The sequence below is a fragment of the Panthera onca genome, chromosome A3 (genome assembly GCF_046562875.1).
Source record: "Panthera onca isolate mPanOnc1 chromosome A3, mPanOnc1 haplotype 2, whole genome shotgun sequence".
Taxonomy (NCBI): domain Eukaryota; kingdom Metazoa; phylum Chordata; class Mammalia; order Carnivora; family Felidae; genus Panthera; species Panthera onca.
In genome coordinates, this window is record NC_138341.1 from 11,459,746 (window position 1) to 11,479,191 (window position 19,446).

The following is a 19,446-nucleotide window of genomic DNA, read 5'->3' on the forward strand; positions in this document are numbered from 1 at the left end:
ATGAGTTTCTTTCCAAAGAGAGAAGGCCCAGTTTTCAAGGGGAAGGTTAACGTACCACAGGCAGGGCCGTTCGGACACGGGGAGCCAGCTGATTCCGGCCGCCTCGACTCCACGTCTAAATTTAGTGGCAGGTTAAGTAAGTGGTGGGTCTTTTCATCTTCCTGTGAAGCCACTCCCCTCTAAAGGCAGCACATGCTCACCTCGCAGGTGAGGGCCTCCCAGAGTAGGCGGTGCTGGCCGGCACTCCCAGACCAAGGACTCCAGCCCCTCGTGCTCCGGGCCACCTTTCCAGAGTGAGGCTGGTGTGGACAGAAGAGCCACGTTTAGATCCTGTCCCATTCCTTGTTTGCTTCTCAGTGAAAGGCAAGAGGGTAGGGACACGGCCAACGAGAGACAAGAAGCCAATGACATAAATCTGGTTCTCCCGTTGGCTGTGGCTTCCCGTGATTTGGTGCCTCACCCCTGGATAACAGTAGGCGTCAAGGTGGGGATCTCAGCATCAGTGAATTTTAAATTCTCTTCAGGTTACTCTAATCTGCAGCTTGATCCTTAACCACGGGTCCTGACGAACTTCAAAGTGGAGACGGGCACTTCTGAAACCCTTGGCTCATCCTCCTTTCAGTAAGCTAGGTGATGCCCCAATAATTGTCTACAGACAACAGTCATGGTGGCCAAAGCCACGCGTACGGTTTGGGAAACATGGAATGCCAGGGAAGGTTTGAACAAAGACCCCTAGGTATTGTGTGGGAAGTGGGGGAGTCTGGACATTTTCCAATCTGAACTCTTGAACAGAGATCTCAGAAGGCTGGGATACCAGCAGGCAGCTGGGAAGACTCAAAGAACATTCCATAAACCCCTTTGCCATATGATCAGCTCATGAATGGAAAAGAAAGATGGAAAATACAGCCCAGTGCCGTTCAGATGCCCACCAGGAAGTTCACCCGGGTTCTTCAGCAGAGGGAGAAGGCGCCACGATGACTGGGGTTTTACCCAGCAAGTGGCCAAGGTTGAATCAGACTACCCCAGATCGCCAGGCAGTTCCATTACTTACTAGCTTTGTGTCCCTGGGCAAATAACTTACCCTTTCTGGACCTCGTTTCCTTATAAGGTTATCATGAGGATTAAATGAGTTAATGCATTTCAAACTTGGGGTATATGGTTGGGGGGAACTCCCTCGGCGGAAGCAGGGCCCAGCACCACTGACAGAGAGGAGTGCTAGGCAGACGGTGGGTTCAGCAGGGCACAGAGCAGGCCACGTGGTATTACCTTAAATACCTGGAAGGCATTATTAGCCCTACTTATGCGTAAGAAGACGAGGCTCCGAGAGATGAAGTTATCCACTGAACGTGGCACTGTGTTCACACCCAGGCCATCAGATACCAAAGGCTCACTCCCTACTCCAGCCACCGTTGGGTCCACTTTCCAGGCCAGCAAACCTTTAAAATCTGGGTGTGAGGGCACCAGGGCAACCCTTTCTTATTCTGCTTCGTGTGCAAAGAGGAAGGTTTGAGATAACTACTAGAAGCTTTTTACAGGCTCTGTGCTCGCAGCTCGCAGAAAATAAATTATCTCCTTTAACATGCATGGTGCACATCCTAAATACCGACACAGAGACCACCTCAGTCTTCTAGAGTATTTTATGCAGTTGGGAGGAATCTGGAATGCATTCCTTCATTTTTTCTTTCCTTCATAGAAACTGTTCAAACTTTGCAAATTTGATTTCTGGTGAGGACATGAGTCAGATCAGAGCAACATAGTTTATATGAAGGACTCCCTTCCCCCCCCCCTTTTTTTTTAATATAAGGGGAAATTTATTTTAGTATTATTTATAAAAAATCAGAGACTAAAATTCCAACAATGAGGACATCATTACATTATTACAATTGGCTTACAAGTAGGTATTAACCTGTTCTAGAATAATTTTAAAGATAATTTCCATGGTATGTATGTATTTAATATAATTTATTGTCAAGCTAGCTAACATACAGTATATACAGTGTGCTCTTGGCTTTGGGAGTACATTCCCATAATTCATCACTTACATACAACACCCAGTGCTCATCCCAACAAATGCCCTCCTCAACGTCCCGTCATCCATTTTCCCCTCTCCCCTGCTCCCCTCCCCAATCAACCCTCAATTTGTTCTCTGTATTTAAGGCTCTCTTATGGTTTGCCTCCCTCTCTGTTGGAAACTATTTTTCCCCTTCCCTTCTCCCATGGTCTTCTGTTCAGTTTCTCAAATTCCACATGAGTGAAAATATGATACCTTTCTCTGACTTATTTCATTCAGCATTAATAGCCTCCGGTTCCATCCATGTTGCTGCAAATGGCCAGCTTTCATTCTTTCTCATTGCCAAGTAGTATTCCATTGTATATGTAAACCACATCTTCTTTATCCATTCATCAGCTGATGGACACAGCCACTCCGGAAAACAATGAGGAGGTTCCTCAAAAAATTAAAAATAGAATTTATCCGAAGGATACAGGAGTGCTGATCCATAGGGGCACATGTTTTCCAATGTTTATAGCAGCGCTATCACCAACAGCTAAATTATGAAGGACTCCCTTCCACATAAGCACTGCACAGTGGCCGGCTGGGGATGTGGAGACCCACAATTTGCTGTTGGCCTCCAGCAAGGCACTTCAGCCCTCTGGCCCTCAGTTTATCAGTCTATAGAGTCATGGTGTTATGTTCATGTCTAGGGCCTATAATTCTGCAAGTTGGAAGAAAAACATGGCTGGATGGATTCCATTCAAATGGTATCTCAGAAGAGTGCTCACCTTGTTTTCAGTCACCTGAAATGATGGAAGGTATCCGGAAGGTTAGAAAAAATCCATGTGACCAGCAGGCAGGCTTCCTGAGAGAGGCTTGATCAATGCCATCTGGTACAGCTGGTGCCCTCAGAGTTCTAGGAAGGCCTGTTTGGCCTCGTGGACCTCTCTGGACAGGTGTTCCATAACTGGGGAGAAAAATGTTGACCCCTTTGAAGCATTTCAGAGGCTTGTGTAAGCCATTCCCAAATTCCAGGTGCTACCAAAGGTTTGGACGAGGAACTCAGTGCCGGGGTAGACAACAGGTCAGGAGTCAGGGGAGTGGGCTATTAAGCCAATAAATCTCATCCAATGATGAAAACTTTTTGTTGTTGTTAGAGGACTCTGTGGTTACATCCACAGGAGGAGAAATGAGATGAAGCCAATGATGAGGACGATGGTAGAGAGTTTAAGGTAAAGCGACATTATTCTTAGAGTGCGTGCCCAACCAGGTAGGACACTGGTGACAGTGTGGGGAGATGTGGAGTCTAGGCTGCCCCAGTATGCCACACGCCGAGACCCACACTGAGCCACATTACATGCAGCCCACAGGCTTTGACAGAGCAATATAGAAACGGACCATCGGTTACCTTTTCAAATTAATCAAAAATTTTTCCTTATAACAAAGGATTATCCTATATAACATCATCCCATCTGTCTAAGTTAAACCTTCTTATTAACACACGGCCACCTCCCACCTTCCCTCCTGCCACGCACTTCTTTGGAGTTGGGGTAATGACCAGTGTGCGTCAGATGGGTCCTCACCTGGTCCGCTGGTCACCGAGTTGCTGTGGCTTGAATCTGGTGTGAGGCGGTCACAAGCGCAAAGTCCAGAACTTCCATACCAAGCCTCCCCCTTCAAGCACCCACTTCTACAGCGGAAGCAAGTGCCAGGGAGTCATTCATGGGGATCCTTATCCCCCTGCACGGGAAACACCCCTTCTGTGTGGGTTTTCCTGAGTGTGTTGCCATCCACACCTTTGCTATTTGCTATGATCAGCTCTATGCAAATTAGTGATCCCCTCACTAGGAAAAGTGTGCACACCAGTTAGCCCACCCACCTGGTTATCTAGGTGTCACAGACATGCAAATGTGCCCACCTTAGTACGGTGATGGTGTAAGTATGGGGACCCCTAATGCAGTAGGCATCTCATATGCTCGGGTTGATCTGGCTGTGGCCTCAAAATCATGATTCACATACTATAACACTAATGAGTGAGGGTAACATTTCTTGGGCCCCCACTATGTATCTCACAGAGCCTAAAGCACACAACCTCACATAACTCAACAACCCTTGGCACAAAAACAGACACTCAGATCAATGGAACAGAACAGAGAACCCAAAATTGGACCCACAAATGTATGGCCAACTAATCTTTGACAAAGCAGGAAAGCATATCCAATTGAATAAAGATAGTCTGTTCAGCAAGTGGTGCTGGGAAAACTGGACAGCGACATGCGGAAGAATGAACCTGGACCACTTTCTTACACCACACACAACAATGAACTCAACATGGATGAAAGACCTAAATGTAAGACAGGAAGCCATCAAAATCCTTGAGGAGAAAGCAGGCAAAAGCCTCTTTTATCTTGGCTGCAGCAACTTCTTACTCAACACATCTCCAGAGGGAAGGGAAACAAAAGCATAAATGAACTATTGGGACCTCAACAAAATAAAAAGCTTCTGCACAGCGAAGGAAACAATTGGCGAAACTAAAAGGCAACCGATGGAATGGGAGAAGATATTTGCAAATGACATATCAGATAAAGGGTTAGCATCCAAAATCTATAAAGAACTTATCAAACTCAACACCCAAAAAACAAATAATCCAGTGAAGAAATGGGCAAAAGACATGAATAGACACTTCTCCAAAGAAGACATCCAGGTGGCTAACTGACACATGAAAAATGCTCACCATCACTCATCATCAGGGAAATACAAATCAAAACCACAATGAGATACCACCCCACACCTGTCAGAATGGCTAACATTAACAACTCAGGCAACAACAAATGTTGGCGAGGATGCAGAGAAAGAGGATCTCTTGCACTGCTGGTGGGAACGCAAGCTGGTGCAGCCACTCTGGAAAACAGTATGGAGGTTCTTCAAAACATTAAAAATAGAACTACCCTACGACCCAGCAACTGCACTATATCCAAGGGATATAGATGTGCTGTTTTGAAGGGGCACATGCACCCAATGTTTATAGCAGCACTATCAACAATAGCCAAAGTATGGAGAAAGCCCAAATGTCCATCGATGGATGAATAGATAAAGAAGATGTGATATATCTATACAATGAGAGTATTACTTGACAATCAAAAAGATTGAAATCTTGCCATTTGCAACTACGTGGATGGAACCAGAGGGTATTATGCTAAGGGAAATTAGTCAGAGAAAGACAAATATCATATGAGGACTCATATGAGGGCTGTAAGAGACAAAACAGATGAACACAAGGGAAGGGAAGCAAAAACATTATAAAAACAGGGAGGGGGACAAAACAGAAGAGACTCTTAAATATGGAGAACAAACAGAGGGTTACTGGAGGGATGGTGGGAGGGGAATGGGCTAAATGGGTAAGGGGCATTAAGGAATCTACTCCTGAAATCACTTTGCAGTATACGCTAACTAATTTGGATGTAAATTAAAAAAAAACAAACAAAAAACAAAAAAACTCAACAACCCTGCGACATAACACAACCCTCATTTTACACATGGTCGACTAAGGTGCAGGGAGTAGAGAACTTTGCCCAAAGTTGCATAACTAACTTGAGGCATTCCTCCTCCGGCCCAGGACATCTGCTCCAACCAGTGACCATCCCACACACACTCCGTTTCTAGCGCAGCCCTACCCACCTCCACGTCCAAATGTCTTTATTCGCTGTATTCTATCCAGAAAAGACGGTTCTGAATAAAGGGTGAGGAGTCGAGTCTCTTAGTCAAGAAGAAAGTACGTTAACCGGTCACGGCCAGAAAGAAAACGTGTACACGACGCTCATCACTTATATACAGCTTTATTTGCATTTTTGGAACCACTGAGAACGATCAGCAGGTGGACACGTGGCCCATGGAACAGCATTTGGCTTTGGGGTTCCTTCCCACCGGGTGGCTGAGAAACCTCGACCACGCAGGCCCGGACCGGACTCACACCCAGTGCTCTCCCGCGCTGAGCGCCGCGTTGAAGGTTCGCAAGGCCCGGTGCGTCCCCCGCACGGCCAGAAGGAGCGACCCAGCTTCGGCTCCGTGGCCAGCCTCTCGCAGGTGTCTGGCCAGCCCCTCCGCATCCCAGGGCCCCTGCTGCGGGCTGGCCAAGAGGTGCTCGATGATTCGCGGGTAGAAGGGAGTAGAGATGCACTTGGCCAGCAGCCTGGCGTCCAGGAGCAGGGAAAGAAGTTCTTGGTCGCAGTTGGAGTCATTCACCTTCAAGAAATGAGACAGGCAAAACATGAGAGGGGCCCTGCTCACTTCTGCCAGAGAACTCATCACGCACGCCCCCCACTGGCTGCTCCACGCCGCCTTTCTTCCCGCTTTCGTCATCCTGCACCCTTCACCAGGGTTCACGGCGCTCACGCCAAAGAGCACACACGGGGGTGCGAGCCTGAGCTCACACACACACACACGGGACCACAGACACGGTTCCCCGGCAGCAGCAGACGCAGCCACGTGCCAAGAGCCCCGAGCCGCTGCCACATCTACCAAACACCGAGGGCCAGAAACTGCCAACTGTGTCCCCATCAGCCCTGGAAGTCACGGATCAGGGAAAGGAGGGGTAAGAACTCTGGCACACATCGTGGCAAGTCAGGCGGCCAGGACGGAAGCTGAATTCAGGCCAGTCTCGACTTCAGAGCCCAGGCTTTCAACAACCACAGTTACCATCTCGTTGGTGCTTCGCCACGGCCCATTTTCTTTAACCCCAAACCTCTGCTGTATGTAGAGGCCCAGGCAAACAATTCTTTCTACAACAGAAAAACCTGCTTTTTACTCCACTGAGAAAATATATCCATCAACCCCACTGATGTAACTAGGAAGATGGACAGGAAGGCTTTAGGTCGTTCTTGCTTAAGCCTCTAGAAAGCTCAGTACCCAACTTACCTTTTTAAGACATTTTTGTATTTTGGAGACCAATGTTATGTGGCCTGTTTTACAGGCTCTTTCAGCTCGGATATCCTCTGTGATTCCTCCCTGGTCTTCTCTGCTTAGTCTCTGTATGGTTTTCGACAGGGTTGACACTTAGCATATGCTTTTCCATTTTCTATTATTTCCACATTTTTTTCTATAAGGAATCAAGTCAACACTCGTCGCACGTCAAAATCCGGAGCTCCTCATTTACAAGGGGCTGTCATAAAACAGCTTCAGGACAGTCCTTCCTAATGTCACTGAGCATTTTTAGCAATTTTGGTTGTAGGGACCACAGGAAGAATGTGGCATTTCAAAGCCAATGAACTAATGTTTGGACCAACTATGTTCTACAACTGTTCACAGTGTGCTCGTCCTGCATGTTCTGTGACAAGGAGGAAACGCTACTGAAGACGAGGTCAACTGCATCTACGGACTGCAAGAATGAAAGCAAGAGCTGTTCTGAGAATGAGAGTCACCGCCCGCTGTCAGAGAGCATCAGTCTTTCCTGCAACTTAGTGATCCTTTAAAACCAACCGCAACGTCAGTTTCAAGGCCATCTCCTGGGTGACGTTTTCCCTACGTCTCTCACCGAAGCTGATTCCTCCTTCCTTACAGACGTTCTTCCACGGGAGTAATTTGTAGGTCTGGCTCCCTTGCCAGACTGGGGGCTTCTTGAGGGCACAGAGGCTTTATCCTCCTCTCCCAGCATCCAGTTTAATCAACTGTTGTTACATGGCTGGACGAACCCGCATCATTGAATGCTGTCACACTTTTGTCAATGGCGCAAGTACACCCTAAGAGCGCTATCCCAGCAGAGCATCTGAACAGAGCCAGATTCCAGGACTGAAGAGTCTCTTGCAAACCCCGGGCCTCGTGCTTTTGTCAATACGAACACACGCAGCTCATCCACTTCGGACTCAGGAAGACACTTAGGTTGAGCTCAATTTAGCATCTCTTGCTGGTTTTTGTTTGTAGAGGTAGGATGGTGGGAAAGGAAAGGGCTGTGGAAGACCGGTGAGCCATCTCCACTGGGGTCTGCTTATGGGTTCTGTGTCTCTTCTTTCCTTCCAGCTTCCCTCCCTCTCTTCTTCAGAGCTAGGAAACAGGAGTCTTGACCCCATGTGAGTGCTGCCCCCACTGTCACAGTGTCTTCCATTTGCTGAGGGCCATCCACGTGCCAGTGAGCACTCAGTCTCAACCTTAAAGCATCCTTGCAAGACAGTTACAATCTCATTTGATGGATGAAGAAGCCAGTTCAGTGAGGTCAAAGTCAATGTGCCCAATGTCACGTGGCTGCTGAACGGTGAGCTGGACAATGAGCCCTCATCCTTGACTACTTGTGTATTATTTGTTTACCTCCAGAGCAACGATCTCGTCTTCCTTGTTTATCCCCGCATCCCCCATGGCCAGAACAGTGTTGGCCACAGCTGGGGGCTCAGCAAGACTTGTAGGATGAATCCAAGAATGAGTAACCCTAAAGCTCTCACCCTTTCCTTGAACACTACTGCTTTCCTGAGCGCATGTGCACGCACGCACATAGGGCATCTGAGCTACTGTGTGATTTTTTGGTTCACCCTTAAAAACAAAGAATCCCTGCACCCAGCCCTCTAGGAGGGAACAAATGTGTGCCAGGATGCTACAGGCAAATGCTTGATAAAATAGACAGATAAAAGACTCAGAATCCAAACACTGCAGGGCAATACATTCTCCGCTGCCCTGAATAAGTCTTCAAGGCTAGGACACCTTTATTATTCTCTCTGTTTCCTCACGAACCCTTCCTTTGGGGGTCTGAAAGACTCCTAGAAAGGGAGTGATGGATTTTTCCAGCTTGAGGAAGAGACAGGGGTTCTGTCAATGCTCACAGTCGCTGCTCCTCTTATCCCTCTCTTCTGTTTGCTTCTCTCCAGGGCGAGGACATCCTCGAAATCGGTTTCCTGCTGGCCAGGTTGGGGTCAGGGGCGGGCGGCCAAGCACCGACCCTCTCAAAGCTCTCGGTCCACTCCCTTGGCTAAGAAAACAGAAGGGGTGCCTGGGTGGCTCTGTCGGTTAAGTGTCGGACTTCGGCTCACATCATGATCTCATGGTTCCTGAGTTCCAGCCCCACATTGGGCTCTGCACTCTCAGGACAGAGCCTGCTTTGGATCCTCTGTCTCCCTCTCTGCCCCTCCCTCGCTCATGCTTGCTCTTTCAAATATAAATAATAAAACATTAATAGAAAGCAAGCAAGCAAGCAAGCAAGCCCAAGGCAGAAGTCACGGAAATGAAATACAATGATTCCCCTTGGGCCCTGGCCCACTCAGATGTTGCTGACCTGCACTGAGCTCTGCGGTGGCCCGGCCAAGGCCTAGGGGGAAATTCTGGTTTAGCTTCTCGTAATCAGGTCCTGAGAAAATGGGAGTGGCTGCCTTTGTTCTATTTCCTTTCTCTGACCTTGCACCTGGCTCTGGCCCTTTGCAAAAGGTACAGAATGGTCAGAGCATACTTTGTAATTGTCACGCACACAGGAAATACCGTGTAGACACTTATACTGTGCACATTTGGGACAAAATAGAGAAAGAACACAGAAAGAAGGATGGCCTTTGTGAGGACTCATTCCAACAACTGCATCTTAAAGAAGAGGGGCTTGAGGGTCAGAGAAGAAATGGTTGGCCAAGGTCCCACACCAGGCCTCCTGCCTCGGGGGCGCCAAGGCCAGACTGACTCATTGTCCTCAGTCCGGCAGGGTGCCCAGAGGTGCCCCAGACCTTCCCAAGCGTGACGGCCACATTCCGAGCTGCCCGCTTAATGTGTTGAGCTTCAACTTTTCTCCATTTTTCTTGTTTTTGACTAACAAAGTACTACAAGTCTGGTAGCCACCCATCCCTCATTCTAACCCAGTGTATTTTCCTTTTTCAAATCAAGAAAAAAAGAAAAGGTGGAAATAGTTTGAAAAAACAAATCCTCTATATGTGGATCCCACAGGAAAATGACTTCCCTCCTTTCCTCTCTAGTAATTCTCCACGTGCAGAGATTTTGTGGTCTACTTCATTCACAATATATTAAAAGATTCGTAAGTGCTTTTACACAGTTTTCATTCTTAAAGATCGCAATGGCTACAAAATAGTCTACTGAATAGAGAGAACAGTTATATACCTTCTCCTGCTACGGATATTTCCGTTGTTTTTAAATGTCTGATATTATCGAAATCCCAAAAATCAATTTTTTTATGTAACTGCTTTCTGTGAGTTCTAGAACTTAAATTATCGACCCTGATTTTAGTTGTAGTAAACATTCTAATCTGTTTGCTATTCTGTTTTTATTATTTGTTTTACAGAAGTTTTACATTTTTATAATGTCAGGAAACAAACTGTTCGTTTATGATTTTTTTCTATTGCTTTAAATATTAAAAGTTTTAGAATTCCTCAAAGGATCTGATACACACACACACACACACACACACACATTTTACTGACTTTTAAAAATATGTAACTTTTTAATTGATCAAGAATTATTTTGGTATACAGTCTTTGGAAAAATCACACATTCCTGACATTTGCTTGATTGGTGCTTTTAGAGCTTGAGGAAAAAATTATGTTCTGTCATTTCTGGACTCAGCTGGATGTTGGAAATAAATATGAGACAAGTCCAGGAGGATCAGCTGATTTAATTCCTCTGATCAAATAACTCTGAATTCGAGTCAGAGGCAGTCTGGTCTCGGGAAGAGAAGACAGACTTTGGGCTAGAGACTAATTTCCAATCCTGGTTTCTTTGCTGGACAGCTGTGTGACCCTGTTAAGGACAATCTCTCTGAGCCCCAGACCCGTAGACCTCAGACTATCTCTGCGGGTTGTGATAATCTATGTTTTTAAGTGCCTAACACAATGCCTGGTGCAGAGTTCAAGTGCAGTAAATGGCCGAAGTTGTTACAGTCAGACAAACCAGGCATGATGCGTGTTCCAGAAAGAGAGGACATACATCTATCATAACATGACTAAATGCTTGCCATCTTGGTCACTGATTGTTTCTTCTGTCGGTAATTAATTTTTGAGAATAAAAGAAGCTTTGCAGATCTTGGGAAATAAATCCATTAAAGCACAAAGTGCTATCATCTTCCAAGCCATTAAAATGTTATCTTCTTAATTCCAGTTTCAACAACAGGTAATGAACTTCCTCGGAATTAAAGTCTCTGACTTTACGGATCTGTACAAAACTAAGAGTAATTATAGTGATGAGGTAAGCTGAAATTCGGTAGGTACCTGAACTGTATGCAGGGCCTCATTCCAATAATTCTGCACAAGATTATGTACTATTATTTCACTGTTTGCTGGAGGACAGGGTACCTGTCTCATTTTGACGTATACTGCTACTAATAATAAAAGTTATTAAACATCAACTGCAAGGGCAGAAAAATAAAAGGGCAGCACGAGTGTATACTCGGGTAAGGAAAATGCCTGCAGGGTTTCTTTTGTTTTCTGTTTATCTGAAAGATATTCAGACTCCGCTTCTCAGCATAAATACCAGCCTCTCCTAGCACGGGATTTCACAGTATGCCTCTTCTGAAACCAAAATTAGGGCAAATCATCGAACTTCTGCTCTAACATTGAGGGAGAATCTTTGAAAAGCCGAGTCTGATCGCTTCTATGACCACAGCAAACGCTGCAACGTGGGCCCTGAGTTTTGCCGGTTCCACACTTTGTACTTACCCTGTTCCTACCTTCGTTTCTCGTGCTGTTATTTCACATATGAATGTCCATATCATTTCTTTAAATAGAGGATGTGATTTTATTTTATCTTCACAAACATCCTGCCCATTCCTCACTCCTACACAAACAGGCTAGCACAATGGATGCTTAGCACATCTGCTCACACTAAGTAAGTCAATCAGCCACCAATGAGGCCTAGAAATCGAATAGATTAACTGACAGGGAGTGAGCTGCCTGTCACCAGAGGCATTCAGCTGAGAACTGTGAGAAGGCAGTATTGAGGGAGCTCTTCAGGGTGGGACAGACTCTCATCAGGGAGGGACTAGTTGGAAGCCTGGATAGAGTTAAAGAGGAGACAAAGAAAGGAAGAAGGTTTCTTGGTTTTGCATAACAATGTTAATCCAAACGTGTTTTCCTGAGCATCTTGAAGGCTCTCCCCCCTCCAATCTAGACACAGTGCAGTGCAAGTAACGTCTGTGGGCTCCAGTGCCTTCAAGGCAAGACAGAAGAGGCTAAGAGTCACCAATGCTAAATATGTGAAGGACTGTCCACGGAGGCATCTAATCCTGAGCAACTCCATCGGGCAGGGCCAAGATCAACATGTTCAAGGTAAAGGTGCAGCTTTCAATCCCAATCCAGAGGTGCTCTCTTACTAGGAGGTTTATCAAAAAATGGCCGAGAGCACCCCGGGAGGTGGTAAGCTCTCGGCCCCCAGCAGTGCTCAGCCAAGACCCAGGTTTCCTAGCGGGTTTGAAAAAGGAAGCCCTATAGTGGGCCACTTATTAGACCAGCTCAGAGCTAATATGATTCGAGATGCTCTCAGCAATTTCATTTCTCGGCAGAGACAACCCGTTTCCAGGATAAGACAGCCTGCCTCGTCACATGAATGCAAGCAGCATTACAGGCTTTGAACACTGGATCTACAGTTTAAATTTCAGCTCCAGCTGTTCCTAGCTGTATGACCTCTGGGTGTGTGTTTCCATCTGTGAAACTAGAATGCCATCTTTTCACAAGATGAGTAAGAAGATAAGGTGAGGATGTGCCCGTAACGATGTCGGGAAAAGAGCCAGTACTGGAAAGACACTGGTTGTCACTAGCTTCAGAGAGGAATGCTTAATTAGGTGACAAGGTCTGTAACCCCTCATCTGTCACCCCTTGAATTCTTCTTTCACTAGGCACTGCAGTCCAGGACGGGCCCCAGGATGGAGGCCGGGCGGAGGCGGTGAGCAGCACTGACGAGGAGGAAGGAGTGACGAGCAAAGCTACCACAAGTCCGGAATTATGAAACGGGGGGTTTCGGTATACAGAACTCTCAGCGATCGATGTCTGCTTACTCTGAGGAAATGAGCGAGTGAGTGACTTTCCCAGTGGAAAATACTCCAGAGACGAGATTCGAACACAGCAGCAGGAAGATTCTTCTTGGAGAGAAGAAAGTTTTGGAGGTGAGCTCGAATCTCACTGGGGCTGATGGACGAGGGAACCCAGCAGTCCATACCGACGGCCCCTGACTCGCAACACTCTTATAATTTTTTGACTTCACAGTGGTGCAAAAGCGATACACATTCAGTAGAAGCACCACTTTGATGCTGCATCTTTTCCTGGGCTAGTAATATGCAGTATGATCCTCTCTCATGGTGCTGGGTGGTGGCAGCGGCCGCGGCTCCCCGTGAGCCACACGACCACGAGGGTCAACAACCAATATGCTGACACATCTTCTGCACCAGGACGGCCGTTCTGTTTCTCACTTTCAGGACAGTCTTCAATAAATTATATGACACATTCATACTTCGTTATAAAGCAGGCTTTGTGTTACATGATTTTGCCCGACTGTTGGCTAACAGAAGTGCTCCGAGCACATGTGAGGCAGGTGCGGCTAAGCTCCAGTATTTGGTAGGTTAAGTGCCGTAAGTGCACTTTTGACTCACGATATTCCCAACTTGCGATGGATTTATTGGGACGTAAGCCCATGGTTAGCTGAGGAAGATCTGCACCACGCCGGGGTTTTAATTATTCATCGACAATATAAGCTCTAAGAAAGACTTTTTCTTGCTCCAGGAAAGAGGCTGCTGGCCATTTGTAAGAGGTTACATGCTGAACACTAGAGGCGTGCAATTTCAGAAAAGCTTCGAGAAGGAAATGAAGAAATGCGGTCCAATCTCTGGCATCGGCACTTAACGCATCACCCGCTGAGCTGTAAACACCTGTAAAGCTGTCAGCCTCTTGTAACCAGTAGTGAAGTAACACGTGCCAACAGCAAGCACGTGGCGCTGTTTTCCCACGTGGATCCACGTGCTGCGCAGGCGCGGCTGCCTACCAGCGGAGTCCCTTGGTTTTGTCTTTTAATGTCAACGGGAACTACCGTCAATAACCACAAGGGAGAAACTGAAGTTACTAATGAACCCAGGCCCTCTACTAATGGACAGAGTGAAGAGCAAAAGAAAAACAAACACAAAAGCAAACGTTATTATGTTTTTCATTGCAATACCACATATGATTTAAAATAGAAAAAAAATTTAATAAGACAGAATAAAGACAGCTAGTCAGGAGTCCTGTAAAAAGGCCTACTGAAACTCTGCCCTTAGAGAAGGGTCACATGACCTTTTAATGGTGCTGGGAGAGCAATGATGAACTACAGCTAAGTTCTTATTTCATTTATAGAGCATTCTTGAAGTGACAAAGTGACAGAGATGGAGAACAGATCAGTAGTTGTCACAGGTTGCTGGGGGCGGGGGGGAAGCATGTGGGGGAGGGAGAAGGTGGCTGTGGCCACAAAGGGTCCCCCACAAGAGATCCCTGGGATGCAACTGCTCTGTGTCTTGACCGTAGTGGTGGTGACACAAATCTCCATGGGACAATATTGCACAGGACTTCACACCCAAGTGAGTGCCTGTAAAACCACTGCCATCTGAATAAGGTCCAGAGATTGAATCAGAACACTGCACTACAGCTATGCAACATGCTACCATCAAGGGAAACCATGTGAAGGGTACAAGAGATCCCGCTGTACTATTTCTTCCAATTGAATGCGAATTTAAAATTATCTCAAAATAAAAAAGTTAAAAATTTTTAAAAACTGGAAAACCCTGCCAAACTTCAGCTCTTGGGAGGATGCACAAGGTCTGACGATACTCAGCATTTCCATGAACACGTTTTAAGGTCACAGATGGGTTGGCCTAATGTAAAAACTCAACCTCAGTGCAGGGAATTACAGTTAAGTGCCATTACCAACCTCCCCCAGGTAAGGGCCTCGGTGGTCGGTAAGTAACTCACCTCAGCAACTGACATCTCCGGTTTTGATTTGTGGATCTGAAGGCCACTGAGGTTTTGGGTGTCATCATCACAACCCCAGACAAACCACCCACAGTCTGAAGGGCTATTTCACAACCACAGGGCTTTAGCCCAATGCTGCACATGACACGGAAGTGTTATGGAGGTAACTCAGCACCATTTACAAATGACTTGGGTGTTGCAGTGTTCCCACTTGGTTTCTTACTGTGATAGCCAGTGGTAGAGGGTGTGTGTGTGTGTGTGTGTGTGTGTGTGTGAGAGAGAGAGTGAGAGGGAAAGAGAGAGAGAGAGAGTATATGTGTGTGTGTGAATGTGTGCCAGGGGTGCGTGTGTGTGTGCGTGTGAGACTATGTGTCAAGGGTGTGTGTGAGCGTGTGGGGGGGGGGTGTGAGTGTGTGCGTCAGGGGTGTGCGTGGGTGCGTGTGTGTGTGTGCGTGTGAGACTGTGTGTCAAGGGCGTGTGTGAGCGTGTGTGGGGGGTGTGAGTGTGTGTGTCAGGGGTGTGCGTGGGTGCGTGCGTGTGTGTGTGTGTGCGTGTGACACTATGTGTCAAGGGTGTGTGTGAGCGTGTGTGGGGGGGTGTGAGTGTGTGCGTCAGGGGTGTGCGTGGGTGCGTGTGTGTGTGTGAGACTATGTGTCAAGGGCGTGTGTGGGCGTGTGTGAGTGTGGGGGGGGTGTGAGTGTGTGCGTCAGGGGTGTGCGTGGGTGCGTGTGTGTGTGTGAGACTATGTGTCACAGGTGTGTGTGAGCGTGTGTGGGGGTGTGAGTGTGTGCGTCAGGGGTGTGCGTGGGTGCGTGCGTGTGTGTGCGCGCGCGTGTGAGACTATGTGTCAAGGGTGTGTGTGAGCGTGTGTGGGGGGGTGTGAGTGTGTGCGTCAGGGGTGTGCGTGGGTGCGTGTGTGTGTGTGCGTGTGAGACTGTGTGTCAAGGGCGTGTGTGAGCGCGTGTGGGGGGTGTGAGTGTGTGCGTCAGGGGTGTGTGTGGGTGCGTGTGTGTGTGTGAGACTGTGTCACAGGTGTGTGTGAGCGTGTGTGGGGGGGTGAGTGTGTGCGTCAGGGGTGTGCGTGGGTGCGTGTGTGTGTGTGAGACTATGTGTCACAGGTGTGTGTGAGCGTGTGTGGGGGTGTGAGTGTGTGCGTCAGGGGTGTGCGTGGGTGCGTGCGTGTGTGTGCGCGCGCGTGTGAGACTATGTGTCAAGGGTGTGTGTGAGCGTGTGTGGGGGGGTGTGAGTGTGTGCGTCAGGGGTGTGCGTGGGTGCGTGTGTGTGTGTGCGTGTGAGACTGTGTGTCAAGGGCGTGTGTGAGCGCGTGTGGGGGGTGTGAGTGTGTGCGTCAGGGGTGTGTGTGGGTGCGTGTGTGTGTGTGAGACTGTGTCACAGGTGTGTGTGAGCGTGTGTGGGGGGGTGAGTGTGTGCGTCAGGGGTGTGCGTGGGTGCGTGTGTGTGTGTGAGACTATGTGTCACAGGTGTGTGTGAGACTATGTGTCACAGGTGTGTGTGAGCGTGTGTGGGGGTGTGAGTGTGTGCGTCAGGGGTGTGCGTGGGTGCGTGTGTGTGTGTGAGACTATGTGTCACAGGTGTGTGTGAGCGTGTGTGGGGGTGTGAGTGTGTGCGTCAGGGGTGTGCGTGGGTGCGTGTGTGTGTGTGAGACTATGTGTCACAGGTGTGTGTGAGCGTGTGAGTGTGTGCGTCAGGGGTGTGCGTGGGTGCGTGCGTGTGTGTGTGTGTGCGTGTGAGACTATGTGTCAAGGGTGTGTGTGAGCGTGTGTGGGGGGGTGTGAGTGTGTGCGTCAGGGGTGTGCGTGGGTGCGTGTGTGTGTGTGCGTGTGAGACTGTGTGTCAAGGGCGTGTGTGAGCGCGTGTGGGGGGTGTGAGTGTGTGCGTCAGGGGTGTGTGTGGGTGCGTGTGTGTGTGTGAGACTGTGTCACAGGTGTGTGTGAGCGTGTGTGGGGGGGTGAGTGTGTGCGTCAGGGGTGTGCGTGGGTGCGTGTGTGTGTGTGAGACTATGTGTCACAGGTGTGTGTGAGCGTGTGTGGGGGGTGAGTGTGTGCGTCAGGGGTGTGCGTGGGTGCGTGCGTGTGTGTGTGTGTGCGCGTGAGACTATGTGTCAAGGGTGTGTGTGAGCGTGTGTGGGGGGGTGTGAGTGTGTGCGTCAGGGGTGTGCGTGGGTGCGTGTGTGTGTGTGTGTGCGTGTGAGACTATGTGTCAAGGGCATGTGTGAGCGCGTGTGGGGGGTGTGAGTGTGTGCGTCAGGGGTGTGCGTGGGTGCGTGTGTGTGTGTGCGTGTGAGACTATGTCAAGGGTGTGTGTGAGCGTGTGTGGGGGTGTGAGTATGTGTGTCAGGGGTGTGCGTGGGTGTGTGTGTGTGTGCGCGTGTGAGACTGTGTCAAGGGCGTGTGTGAGCATGTGTGGGGGGTGTGAGTGTGTGCGTCAGGGGTGTGCGTGGGTGCGTGTGTGTGTGTGAGACTGTGTCAAGGGTGTGTGTGAGCGTGTGGGGGGGTGTGAGTGTGTGCGTCAGGGGCGTGCGTGGGTGCGTGTGTGTGCGAGACTATGTGTCAAGGGTGTGTGTGAGAGTGTGTGTGGGGTGTGAGTGTGTGCGTCAGGGGTGTGCGTGGGTGCGTGTGTGTGTGTGCGTGTGAGACTATGTCAAGGGTGTGTGTGAGCGTGTGTGGGGGTGTGAGTATGTGTGTCAGGGGTGTGCGTGGGTGCGTGTGCGTGTGCGCGTGTGAGACTGTGTCAAGGGCGTGTGTGAGCATGTGTGGGGGGTGTGAGTGTGTGCGTCAGGGGTGTGCGTGGGTGCGTGTGTGTGTGTGAGACTGTGTCAAGGGTGTGTGTGAGCGTGTGGGGGGGGTGTGAGTGTGTGCGTCAGGGGTGTGCGTGGGTGCGTGTGCGTGTGCGCGTGTGAGACTGTGTCAAAGGCGTATGTGAGCGTGTGTGGGGGGTGTGAGTGTGTGCGTCAGGGGTGTGCGTGGGTGCGTGTGTGTGTGTGAGACTGTGTCAAGGGTGTGTGTGAGCGTGGGGGGGGGTGTGAGTGTGTGCGTCAGGGGCGTGCGTGGGTGCGTGTGTGTGCGAGACTATGTGTCAAGGGTGTGTGTGAGAGTGTGTGTGGGGTGTGAGTGTGTGCGTCAGGGGTGTGCATGGGTGCGTGTGTGTGTGTGAGACTGTGTCAAGGGTGTGTGTGAGCGTGTGTGGGGGTGTGAGTGTGTGCGTCAGGGGCGTGCGTGGGTGCGTGTGTGTGCGAGACTATGTGTCAAGGGTGTGTGTGAGCGTGTGGGGGGGTGTGAGTGTGTGCGTCAGGGGTGTGCGTGGGTGCGTGTGTGCAGCAAAGCCAGTCTGCAGGTGGGGAGCCCCCGTTCTAGCTGCAGTCCTCACGGATGCATTCGGGATGGAGAATCTTTACACCGAAACCTGACCTACTCGCCTCTGGAATTTGGGATGCACTAAGGGAGCTCCACGCAGGATGAGTACAGAAGGGTGATGGATAACACGTCACTGTAGTCTTCTCAGAGAGGCCCATGGCCAATTTAGTGGGAACGCCTAAGCAGAGACGACAGTGGGGAGAAGGAAAAGCACTGAAAACATGCAGCCTGATTTTCTTCTGTTTTTCCCTTCTTCCTAATTTCTTGGATTTGCAATAAAAAATGGGCTAAAGAAAAAAAAAAAACATTGTAATTCTTAGGTTCTTGTCCATTCCCAACACTATGCAGGGTTTATCTGAGCCCAGTTGGATGGGGGGTTACAGCAGACAGGTCCCCTCCACTCCCTACTAATGCCTTGTTTCCAAAGAGGCCCCTGCTATGATCAATCATCAGTGATAATGAAGAGTGGTCATAAAAATCTTTGCAGAAGCTTTATATTATTTCAGAAATACATCTCAATGAATAAATGCATTAGATTCTTTTCATTTTGCTCATTATGACGATTTCCAGATGCAATTATTGTCTACTTTCTGTAACCATAGACCTAACTTTCTGTATCCGTTGTCATTAAATCTCTTCATGGTCTTGTTTGGCAAGTATGTACCTAGGTTCTAGAATTCTCTTCTCCTCTCTTGTCCCTAGAAAACATCCTCTAACATTTTTGTTAAAAAAAAAAAACAAATATAATTGTGTGTGTGCGTACATGTGTGTGAGTATACACGCATACCTAAAATTATATCTGTGTGTGTACTGTGTGTGTACACACTCACAGAGACACACACACACACACAAATTTTACAGGGAAAGAATGATCTCTACAGAAGGGTTTCAGTAAGGATCATACAATGGAAATTCATTAAAACACAACTCTGAGCTACCTATTTCTAAAGTGTAAAATTTGAAAAGGGAAGTGAAAGTTTCTTCCTTAATCACGATAACAAGACAACCAGCCTTGAGGGAGAAATCTCAAGCCTTGACTTTAGTACGTCATTCCTCAAGCCCAGACACTGCTTCAATGGTGCGTTAGTTTGCCAGGGGAAACAGGGCTTGAGATTTTAGAAGGTGCCAGTAAACATTACCCGCAGCCACTGTCTCACCTTTAATTAGCAGGCAACCAAACACATAC

The 19,446-nt window shown here is 48.4% G+C and overlaps 1 protein-coding gene across 3 annotated transcripts in view; it reads right to left on the reverse strand.

Moving 5' to 3' along the window:
- Window positions 1–5,813: 5,813 nt before the first annotated feature.
- Window positions 5,814–19,446, reverse strand: part of NBAS (NBAS subunit of NRZ tethering complex) — a 329,610-nt gene continuing 315,977 nt past the window's right edge. For all 3 annotated transcript variants that reach the window (XM_078444965.2, XM_078444964.2, XM_078444966.2), the window contains one exon: window positions 5,814–6,235. In XM_078444965.2, the coding sequence (XP_078301091.2) occupies window positions 5,960–6,235 (276 nt within the window). In that variant the 3' untranslated portion in view covers window positions 5,814–5,959. The remainder of the gene's footprint in view (window positions 6,236–19,446) is intronic.